The 11,479-nt window shown below is 37.0% G+C and overlaps 2 protein-coding genes across 5 annotated transcripts; both read right to left on the bottom strand.

The window, feature by feature from the left end:
- Positions 1 to 431: 431 nt before the first annotated feature.
- On the bottom strand, positions 432 to 5,342 carry LOC110888677 (importin subunit alpha-9). 4 transcript variants are annotated; one of them, XM_035980255.1, is made up of 9 exons: positions 5,016 to 5,342; positions 4,200 to 4,644; positions 3,973 to 4,046; positions 3,466 to 3,527; positions 2,798 to 2,900; positions 2,394 to 2,578; positions 2,037 to 2,116; positions 1,248 to 1,338; positions 432 to 768 (listed from the first exon to the last, which is right to left on the bottom strand). In XM_035980255.1, exons 4-8 carry the CDS (start codon positions 3,478 to 3,480, stop codon positions 1,293 to 1,295), a joined length of 429 nt encoding a protein of 142 aa, XP_035836148.1. In that variant the 5' UTR covers positions 3,481 to 3,527; positions 3,973 to 4,046; positions 4,200 to 4,644; positions 5,016 to 5,342; the 3' UTR covers positions 432 to 768; positions 1,248 to 1,292. The 4 variants fall into 4 exon arrangements, with proteins under 4 accessions (XP_035836148.1, XP_035836149.1, XP_035836150.1 ...); XM_035980256.1 differs by having other exon boundaries at positions 432 to 1,338; positions 4,200 to 4,630; XM_035980257.1 differs by having other exon boundaries at positions 432 to 1,338; positions 4,200 to 4,639.
- Positions 5,343 to 9,251: 3,909 nt separating this feature from the next.
- Positions 9,252 to 10,019, bottom strand: LOC110888676. Its single transcript, XM_022136190.1, has one exon. It carries the CDS (start codon positions 10,017 to 10,019, stop codon positions 9,252 to 9,254), a length of 768 nt encoding a protein of 255 aa, XP_021991882.1.
- Between the last annotated feature and the right edge of the window lie 1,460 nt (positions 10,020 to 11,479).

The following is an 11,479-nucleotide window of genomic DNA, read 5'->3' on the forward strand; positions in this document are numbered from 1 at the left end:
GCAGTACTTTGAAGTCTATCAAATTGCTAGATGACCACTTTCAAGGGGAAAGCTTAATGTAAACTGCTGCTTATTATGAATCCACTGTTGTGATCCGGTTTTAGCTTTCATTATCTGTTCCTCTGGTAGGGTTCAATCCTAACAACTTCTAAGGTTACTTACTAGATTTTTGCCTTAAAGGATTAAAGATTTATAACGTGATATAGACACTCACCTAAATCTAGAACCCTATCACAACCCTATTATGTGATATAGACCGTCACCAAGGATTATACGAAGCAATAAACAGCAAACAATATCAAGCACACATATACACCAAGTTAAAATTCCATAATCGTTTACAATTCAAGAAAACCCGTAAACCATATTATTAACGAATAAAAATCCAAACTTTTATTAAACCATTGTCATAACCTAGGTAGTTAAAAGCGTTTAGCCAAAAATCATTGTATCAAAAGACATAATAATCATCAACAAATCAGAATTCATCGTGATCAAACTAAGAACAAACGAACAAGAAGAAATAACGAGAAGATAAAACCCGAAAATCTTCAATCCCGAGTGCTCCCGAGCCTTCCACGATGATTCCTATGCTCCCCGAGTGCTCCAAGAACCTTCAAGTCTGATGTTTTCGCCCCCTCTGATGTCTTGCGTCTAACTGATTCCTTCTGTTCGTTATGTTCCTGAGATCTTGATTTCTGCGTATGATGTTTGTGCGTCTGACCTCGTCTCCTTCACGTCTAATGATGCGTCTCCCCAATTTAATGTCTAAGGTATGATTTTTCTATTGGTCACATTATTTTATAATATGAAACTAGTTGTAATACCCGTGTGAATACACGGGTATGTTTAATAACGATCTAAATCAAATACTAAAAAACATATTAAAATATATCTTTTAAATACTAAAAAACAGATTATAATATATCATAGGTGGACGCGGGTACATCGTAAACATTGAATGTAAGCCTACGTTTATATGTAAAATATGATGTGAAATTATTTAATGAATTCACATTCATATTATACATTAAACTTGTTCGATTATTATACATTAAACTTGTTCGACTGAAAATCAACAGATTAAAAAACGTATTTCATTTATATAAATAGAAGTATCAATATTTTCCGACTCACGCCACGAAACCAACATTACATGACGAAAGTGTCCCCTTAACAGCTGAATCATTTGATAATCAGAAAAGATAATTTTAGAAAACCAATACACGGGCTGAAATATAGCAAACCTGAAGAAGGATATATAATTTGACAAAAGCTCTTCATCCCGAAAGTCAACATGATAAGCTAAAAGAAAGTTTATAAGTCTGAACAAATAATCTGCAAATTCAGCAAAAGATATTAAGGTTAGAATATAAAAGAACTGAAAGGATACAATCGGTCGTTTTTGAAAACGATCAATTGGTACGGGTCATAACAGTATAAGAAAATTTGTTTGTTTTGTTTGATGGTATATTTTCTTGGCTTAATAAGGTGAAAATATGCAACATGTTGATTCTAGGAGGCCTCTTTAAGTGGTTTCTCTAAGGATATGTCTTGTTATGTCAACTCAAATCACATAAAGTTTTTTTTTTAATCGAAATTGAAACCGAACCGTTGAAAATTAAAACTGAACCAAACCAAACCAAACACTTGCAGTCGGTTCACTATGGTTTCACGCTTGGTTTAAAAAAGCGTGAGGCGCTCCGAAGCGTTTTGGTTCCAAAAGCTTTAAGCGAAGCTTCAAGCGCGAAGCGAGAACTTCACGTATACGAAGCGCTCAAAAAAAAATATTCATACACATTAATATGACATATTCTACTTGTTAATCAATAAAAAACACAGAAACATGATTAAAACACACCCTTAACACATAAAAAAACATAATTAAAACATAAATTAAAGTCGATTATTGAAGAAAGTATGAAGAATCGACAGAGAAGAAAGAGGGAGCGGCTGAAGATGTTTACCAACGTTCTTTTTTTTGGCTAAACAAATATTCCATAAATAAAAGTTCTTTTTAATATGCAACAACTTACGATTTCTTCAAATGTCGAACTATGGCATCTACCACCCCATCGATTTTTACAAGTTCAGTTGCAGCATCAGGGTCTGGTCCCTGCATCCACAAACATAAAAATGTAACATTTAAAAAAAATAATTGCAAATTTAAAAAAAAATGTTTCTTTACAGAAAGTTTCCCCTTCATTTACAGACATGTGACTGAAAACTGCAAAAGACTAATGTTTAAATCTTTTTTGACCATTCAGAATATTCACCAGTGGATCCAGTTGATAACTTGATATGATTGCGGGTCCCGTTTACTTGATCTGATGATGAATATAAACACGACCCGTTATTTGTTCTCTAAAGTAAAAGCACGTAAATGTAAAAACCTTGATCAAGTTTGATAACGCCCAAGCGACGGTTCTGATAGTTGAACTATTATCAGGCAGCATCATTTTCGCAAGAGGAATTAACGCTCCTTGTGAAATAAGAAGATCCCGCAACTCATCACTTTCACCTGCAACGTTTCCTAATGCCCATGCGCATTGTTCGGAAACAGATAACGAACTTTTTTCTGAAAACAAATAAATTCAATATAAAAATGTTAGTAAAGAATTATAATGTGTATATTAAAGTGCATAATATGACCTACAAAATTTGATGTTTTTTATAAGTGTGTCATTTACAAAGGCGAAAAAAGTCAAGTGGAGCATATGAAAGATTTAAATCCATATTAAATGTGCTTTTTTTATTAAAATCACCCGCTTAAAAGTTTTAATTGCTAGTCACTAACCTCCAAGATGAGCGATAAGTAAGGGTAAAGTTGGTAATAAAGATTTGGTTTGTTCAGGTGTTCCGGCAGCTATGTTTGTAAGACACCAAGCTGCTTCAAGAACCTGCGTTACGAACATAAATTGTAACAAAGTCGCGATACATATTGTCATATTGTAACACCCCAGCCCAGATAGAGCTAACATGACACTTATACAGAATTCAGATCATAAACATAATTCTATGAAATTTATTTTGTTACACGTTTCTTGTGAGAAAAGTGTTCTTTTCAAGGTGGCATTGATGAAATAATTGCACCTGACGGCTAAAAAGCCATATGCGTTTATGCAAGATAAAGATTAAATCATTAAATTAACATGTTCATCTTCGGAGCCAAATGAAACACATTGAGCAAGTAAAGGTATTGATCCCGATTTAAAAGCGATTTCAACAAAAGAACTATTTATGGAATATTTGTAGACTAAAGTTACTTTTTGTATCTTTAGCCTACAAATATTCCACCAGAAGACTGCTTCGAAAGAAGCTTCCTGAAAATAATAATCAACTTCAAATACATAATCTTGTTCTCATATACAAACATAATCTGAAGACAAATTCAGATAAATGCATTTTGACCAAAGTCAAAGTCAGTCTTTATATAATGAATGAAGTTAAAGGTCAAGTACATACCAGTTTATTGGTCATTCACATGCAATTTTGGTGTCGAAGCTACTAAGACAGATAGCAAACGTCTGAAAAACCGATAACAAATTACTCATTTTATATGAATGTATATGTGCAAGAATTATTATTTTTTGCTGTTATATATATGTGCAAGAAACACAAATTTTAAAAATTCAAACAATAATGAGCTATCTTAAGCACCATCATCTCTAGAAGAAGAAGATAAATATTGTTTTTGTAAGATTGTGAAAATATTGTTTGGTAATCATACCAAGCACGTTAACTGTTTATATATTTTGAAAAGGAAGAGAAATGTTGGAGGGCCAACCCGCCCTGTTTGACCAGCAATGAAAAGTACACAGTTTGACTCACTACCTGACCCGGCAAACCAACCAGTTTTGCACATTTATTTATCTCCATAAGTCGAATGCTATATGTGTTATGTATAACTTCAAACACCCCTGCCCGAAAAAAAGACAGACAAACAAACTTAAGCATCAATGGTTTGCATACCATGAAACTATCCAAGATACTTTAGCAAGACTCCATCATTTCCTAGCACGAATCCTTGTCTGTCGTTGATAAACCTGCAGAAAATAGGTAATATGAATCAGCATATGTATATGATGTATATTATAAGTTTATAACGCATGATCAAGTTACAGAGATATCATTAGATCTCTTTAAGTTAAAATATCAAGAATCATCGTGTGCAAGTTAAAAAGAGCCTAAAAACTTACTTTGCTGAGTATAGATTGGCAGCAATATTATCAGCCGCTTTATCACGACTCCATGACTTCCCACTGTTTGTAGTTTTCAGAAGGACCCCACTTCCAAATCACGGCTTTGTACAAACACCTATATTCATCATCATCATCATCATCATCACGACAGTGGTATGAAAGGGCGTGGGTTCAACTCCCACGTTCTATTTCTTTCACTATATGCTTTTCCTTTGAGACGTTGTCACTTGTTGAGGAACCCTTCCCTTGGTTTCCAGCTGTACTCACTTTTTCTAATAACTTGCTTCCCAAATCTTTATCTTTTAGGTTTAGATCTTGCATCAAACCATTCAGATCAGGGCGATTATCTATCTCGGATCTCAATGCTGCTTCAGCCCTAGCGAACTTATTCTTTTTGAGAAATTCGAGTATGTCATCGACCTTCAAGTCTGCCATTTCTGAACTGCATTAGAAATGCAATAAAACCCTTATGCTACCAGAAAAAAACCCCTAAATAATCCATTATATTTTCAGCAGTAAGACACATATATAGGTTAAATACCTTTCAGAGGTTACTTTCAAAGTCGAAAACCCAATCTAAATTCTCAATCATCCCCTATGAATTATAAATTTGAAACTACCAACCCTAGAAGAGGAAATTAAAACAGGAAACTGACCTTCTATAAACCTATTCAATATCAAATTTAGTCAAAATCACATATTGTAGAGCTTCACCAGGTGCAAGAGATTAAGCAGTCTAAATCCTATTTACATAAAATCAGGCAAGAATGAATCGATTTAGTGAAAGAATAAGCGATGAATGAGAGAACGAACCCTAACGACAGCTGGTTCTGTTCTTCCTCAGCTGCATTTTCACCACCGCCTCCTCCTCCTCCTCTTGTTAGCATCACCATCCCCGTCATCTCTCTCTCTCTCTCTCTAAAAAACCCTAAAGTGCAAAACAGAGATTGAAGGAGAACAATGAGATTGAAAGGAGTCAGTTTTAGGGAACAGAATCAAAGGCGAGAATGATTTGGGAGGTGGAGCCTAGGGATTTATCGAGAACTTCTATCAGGGACTTGGATTGATGGAGGTTTTCTTGTGGGAGATCTAGAATCAGATTTAAGAGGGAGAGAGAGAACGTAAGAGAAAGAAGGCAGTGGGTTTGAATTTTGAAATCAGAGAGAGAGAGATTATATGAGACCGGATTTTGGAAAGTATTGAAAACATTGTTTGAATTTTGAAATTGAAATTTTGAAAGTGGAGCCAAAATTTGGAAATTGTGATTTGAATTATGTATTATTAATTATTAATCTTTATGACATCAGCATATCCTACATGGCATATCTAGTTGGTTGTCACATCAGCAAAATCACATCAGCACTTAGTCTCCTTTTATAGATTATATAGATATGAAATATGAGTTTGGACTCTTCAGCGAATCTTTAGATTCAAGTGGGCCAGGGCTAATCACATTCAGGCTGCCTTTAGTATTCCCTTTTTTTTTGAAACGTAAACTTCATTAACACTGAGCCAACCCAAACCGGGCCGACCAAAAACAGCAAAAACTTACATATTTACAAAAGAATTCCACATCCCCCAATCTATCCCTTTGTGTTTGGACCTATTTACAAACCAAAGATAACTAATCGCTTTCACTTCCCTTCGTCATATAATGTCTCTCTTTCCTCCAAGTGAATTCATTGCCTCTACACAAAGGCTGATGTGTGTATTACCTACTACTACAAATTACAATGAGGGGAATAGTGCCAGGCAGCTGCCTGGCACCTTCTCATTGGTTGTTACTTTTCAATTTAATTTTTAAACCTTCAGCTTCGGTAATATACATGTTTAGCCTCTTTGATTTTATAAAAAGTTTCTTTTATTGGTTAGCTTTGTTTGTATACATGTTTATTCCCTCTACTTTAACTTTAGTAGTGTACATATTTAGTCCCTCTACATTTATATTTTTTAGTATTGTATGCATGTTTATTCCCTCTACTTTAACTTTAGTAGTGTATATGTTTAGTCCCTCTACTTTTATAATTTTTAGTAGTTGATCGTCACTTTTTGTAGTCTTCTTTTAAACCTTCAACTTCGCTAATATACGTGTTTAGCCCCTGTGTTTTTTGAAAAAAAAAAACTTTTTGTTGGTTAACTTTTTTTATATGCGTGCTTAAACTACATGGAGATGAATAGTGACAGACAGCTGCCTGACACTTCTCCATTAGTCCAGTCAAATTAGTATTTTGCCACATTTAAATTTATAGTTTTACCATTGGTTTTTTTTCTCCTAGCCAAACTACGATTTTGCCACAAATGTAAAATTGCGGTCATGCCATCGTTTTTTTTTTTTTTTTTTGACAAAACTATAATAGTGTTTTGTTTGACTAGGTGTAACTTTTATTTGTGTCAGGCGGCTGTCTGTCTGGCACACGCTCATTTTTCTCGAAAAATTACAATTTTACTCACAATTTAAAATTATACTATTTCCATCGTTTTAGTTTTTTTAGCAAAAGTATTGTAGTGTTTTTTTAATTTGTTGACTCGATGTAAAAAAATTTTAAGATTGTTTATGAGTAGGATGTACAAGTAAACGAAAAATAGACATACATATTATAAGAGAGAATATTCGGCTTAGTGCCCCGCAACGCGGGCGGGGCAAAAACTAGTTTTATACATTCAAAAAGCCCACATCCCATGAAATCACAAATTAGTCATGTTTGGCGGCCCACTTAATTTTCGTCCAATGTATGCTCACCCTCCAATATGTATTAGAGTCTATCTCCTATTAATTGTCGCCTCCTTTGTCTGCTTCCTTTTTTCCCATATGTGTATGTATTAAAAGTGGCGTCCATATGTCTAAAAATAATATTCAGCCGCCTCACAAAATAACATATTATGCGAACTCTTTTCTAATAGTAGGTTTTCATATGATGGGTATCTTAGCCGCTTAATCTTCATGAAGTCCAACGCCAATGAATTAAATGGACTCAAATTATGAAAATATATATTGATGTGGGCCTAGTCCTTTCTCTCGATCTAAAATATATATTTTGTTGTGGCAGCCATTTAACATATAAAATAGAGATAGCGGGCTCACCCACTCACAGAAAATAGTGGTAATTTTACTTCGGTCTCTGGAATTCTACTCTGCCCAACTGGCTGGTTATTTCTATATTACTCGTTTTTGCTCCATTTGCACCAGGACCTGCCAAAACACAATATAATATAATACTAAAACTAACTAAAAACAAATAAAAACTATACATAAATTATACACTTTACACGGGACAAATATGTGTATTTTACCCTACATCAAATATCCTCACACTTAACCTTTTTTTGTCCCCGAAAAAGAATTATGCAAAACGGAATCATAGTGGGATTAATCATTCGGGACAAAAGCTTAAATTTCTTATTAAAAACTGAAACTTGTGTTAGCCGCGATTGCAAGTATTCGTGTCCGCTTAAACCCAACCCCGGTTCCAAGCCCTTATCATGCAATTTTAGTTCAAGTGCGGTCAATCTACCTAGGGTCTCACACTAAGAATCGCAAGTCCATCTAATCCCCCCTCAAGCTTATAGGACAAAAGGAACAACCATTGGGCTATTTCCTAACCGCCTTATACCAAGATCAAGAGAGTTTAAAACCAAATCTATTCTTTCCATTTTTTTCCTTTTCATTTTTTTTTCATCACTTTTTCATCATTTTTTTTCTTTTTTTTTTTCGAGCATAGACGTTGCTTTCCCTAACCCAGAGGCATTCCAGCTGTAGAGTCGCTATCCCCAACTCGGATTACTTAGGCTTCGGTACTTTTTTATTTTCTTTGCAAGGTCGATTTCACACACCCTAGCGGTAGTCCGGCTATAAAGTCACTATCCCCAACCCAGACTACATAGAAATGCGCTACTTTCATTTAGTTTCTAGCTCTCTTTTTTTTCATTTTTTCCTTTTTCAATGAGATATGACAAAAAACTCTAACGATTTTAGCTTATAACGGCATCCCTTATACTATTATCGGCGGTTTCAATTTCCCCACTTTCCTTAGATGAGAACCCACTAGTAGACCGACAATTAGGTATATTTAAGATCAAAGGAACCTAGAACCGAATCGAGCCTACCCGCACATCCCAAACTAGACACAAGCTCAATTATATTATCTCATATTATTATTATTTGAACCCGAACAAAAATCCGACTTTTCTATCATTTTCCGTTTTTATTTGCAAACTTCTTATTTCAAAAGACATTTTCTATTTTTTCAATTTTTTTATTTTAAATTTTCAGTTTTTTTTATTATTAATTTTTTTTTTATTTTTCGACTTTTTATGACTCGACTAACTATACTAACGACACTAAACGACAGTTTCCCATCCCCACATTTAAACTCTACATTGCCCTCAATGTAGGATGGAAACCGACTAAAAAAAACTAAAAATAAATAAGAAACAAAAAGACTAAGGGCAAAAATGGGAAGGACTTTGCTGGTTTTATAATGCGTAAGGTCCATAACTCTCGTCCAATCCAGCTCGATCGTATAGCATTTCATTCGCGATCGGCTTTTGACACTAACTAGTACACTCGATAAGTGCCTGGAATTTGATAAGCAACTCCAAAATCACCCGAATGGAGATTGAGTACGGGTGGTACATATTCAAACCTGCATAAACAAAAACAAGCAAAAAACCAAAGCAGTACCGACTCTGAACAAAAACTGACTCAAAACTACTAACTTAGACTCGTAGTACGAAAAAAACGACTCAATAACCAAGAAAACATGAAAACACGAACATACCTAAAACTACGATAAAGACTCAAAATCTACAAACTCTACAAGTAGGCTATCAACTTTTCTAACATTCACGGAGGATCATGTAGACGCGGCTCACCTGTGTACCAAATATCACGGGCTGTAGCACCATCATACCTATGATTACTCGAATCACTCGAAACCTCCTCATACCTCTCACAACCTCTCAACTCATCATTGGGCGGTTTGAACTTATACGTTTCAAACCTAAATCTATCCCCACACTGAGCTTCACTCAGTGCTTCTAGCTTCGATTCTAAACACGGTACTTTTTTTCAAGATCCTCTACTCTCCTATCGGGAAGATCCCTACACTTAGGTTCTAACATTGGCTCTAACCTAGGATCGCTCACCCTCTCTGTCTCTATTCTCTCACATCCTTTACTCTCCCCCACCGATGCCACTACCTCTACTCTAGCATTTAACCCTCTCGTGTTAGTGACCTTGAAAACCACCGAATCCTCACCCGCTCGAAGTGTAATAGTGCCTAAGAAGACATCTATAAGAGCTTTGGCTGTGTTCAAGAATGGGCGCCCTAAAATCAACGGTATGTTTTCATCAGCTTCCATGTCTAGTACTACAAAGTTCACCGGAATGACAAACTTATCAACTTTCACTAGCAAATTTTCTACAATCCCCCGGGGGTACTTAACCGTTTTGTATGCTAACGATAGGGTCATACGAGTGGGCTTTAAGTCACCAAGGCCTAGTTTCTCATAAAATGAATATGGCATCAAATTTATACTAGCACCAAGGTCGGTTAATGCATGGTTTTGAACATCACCACCGAACAAACACGGGATCGTGAAGATACCCGGATCAATGAGTTTTTCCGGTAGGCTGTTTGTGACCACAGCAGAGCATTCGACGTTTAACGAAACATTCGGAAGTTCCTCTAATTTATCTTTCCCTTTAAGGATTTCTTTTAAGAACTTAGCATATTTCGGCATATGCTTGAGGGCTTCGATTAACGGTAGATTGATCTTAAGTTGTTTGAAGATGTCTCGGAAGTACCCGTATTCCATAGAGTATTTTTAGTTCTTTAAACGTTCAGGATAAGGAGCACGAGCATGATCAATCTCAGGACTCGGTCTAACTATCTCAACCGGTTTCCTAACAACCCTTTCTAATGGAGGAGCCTCTAACTCTATCTCCTCATCCACCGGTTCCTCTTCCTCTACTCGAACCGGTGGCCTCTCAAACTCTCCTAACTCCTGACCCGACCTAGTGGTTATGGCTTTCACATGATGATAGGTTGGGTGGGTTGAGTGTTACCCAAGAATTGACTTGGTGGTCGTTCTTGCCACTGTCGGGTAATGTCACCTAACTGCCTCTGGAGATCTAGAAAGGTGGAATGATTATTCCTTATCTTCGTAGCATGCTTCTCTAGGGTTTTCTGAGTGACCTGGTCTCTAGTGATCACTTGTGCCAGCATGGCCTTAATCTCCTCTAACCCACTGCCTAAATCTTGGTTACTTGAACCTTGACTATTAGAACCCCCACTATGGAATTGACCCTGCCCCTGGTATTGATTTTGGCTCGATTGGAAACCAGGGGGATTATCGAAGGAACGCCAATTATTATTATTACTATTGCCACACAAGTTCGAATTGTAATTGAAGTTAGGATTTTTACCAGTGATCAATTCGACTTGCTCTTGGGTAAGCTGTGGGCACTCAATGGTATCATGACCTCCTCTACACACCTCACACCTCTCTACCTGCTTCCTAAGCTCTAGAAGTTGATTGCTAAACTTTCTCTCAAGATTTTCTATCGCTTCGGCTACCGTTGTTTCCAAGCTAACGTGGTGTATTCCTCGAACGACCGAGGAAGTATTAGACACAGGAATGGAAGTCCTGGTGGTCGTGCGATGATCGATATCGGAATGCGCAAAGCTCTCAAAAAGGTCATTGCATTCAGAATCTGATTTCTTTCCTAGGAGGTGGCCTCCTGCTGAAGTGTCAAAACGGGCTCGAGTCTCCGGAGTGAGACCGTTGTAGAATTTCTCTACAAGTGCCCAATCAAATAACCCATGTTGAGTGCAACGAGAGAGTAGGGTTTGGAATCTTTCCCAGACTAGGTGGTAGGGCTCCTCAGGCTCCATCCGGAACGAATGGATCTGATCACGAAGACGAGATGCTTTGGCGGGTGGGAAATATTTGGCAAGGAAGGCATCTCGAAGGGTGGCCCATGTGGTAAACGTACCCGCGGGTTGTGAATCAAGCCAGGTGGCTGCGCGGCCTGCGAGTGAGAATGGGAAGACCTGAAGGAAACGAGCGTCAAGGTTGGCACCTTCAATGGAAAAGGTGCTGCAGAGGCGGGTGAGGCGGCTGATGTGAGCTGGGGCATCCTCGTCATTACGACCGTGAAATTGGCACGAGTTGGTGATAACGGCAAAATTGTAAGACGGGATTTTCCAAGACTTGTCATTATTGATGGCGGGAAGGGTAATGAGTGAGTTCGCACCGGTGAAACCAGCGGTGGA

This window comes from Helianthus annuus, chromosome 11 (assembly GCF_002127325.2).
Source record: "Helianthus annuus cultivar XRQ/B chromosome 11, HanXRQr2.0-SUNRISE, whole genome shotgun sequence".
NCBI classification, from domain to species: domain Eukaryota; kingdom Viridiplantae; phylum Streptophyta; class Magnoliopsida; order Asterales; family Asteraceae; genus Helianthus; species Helianthus annuus.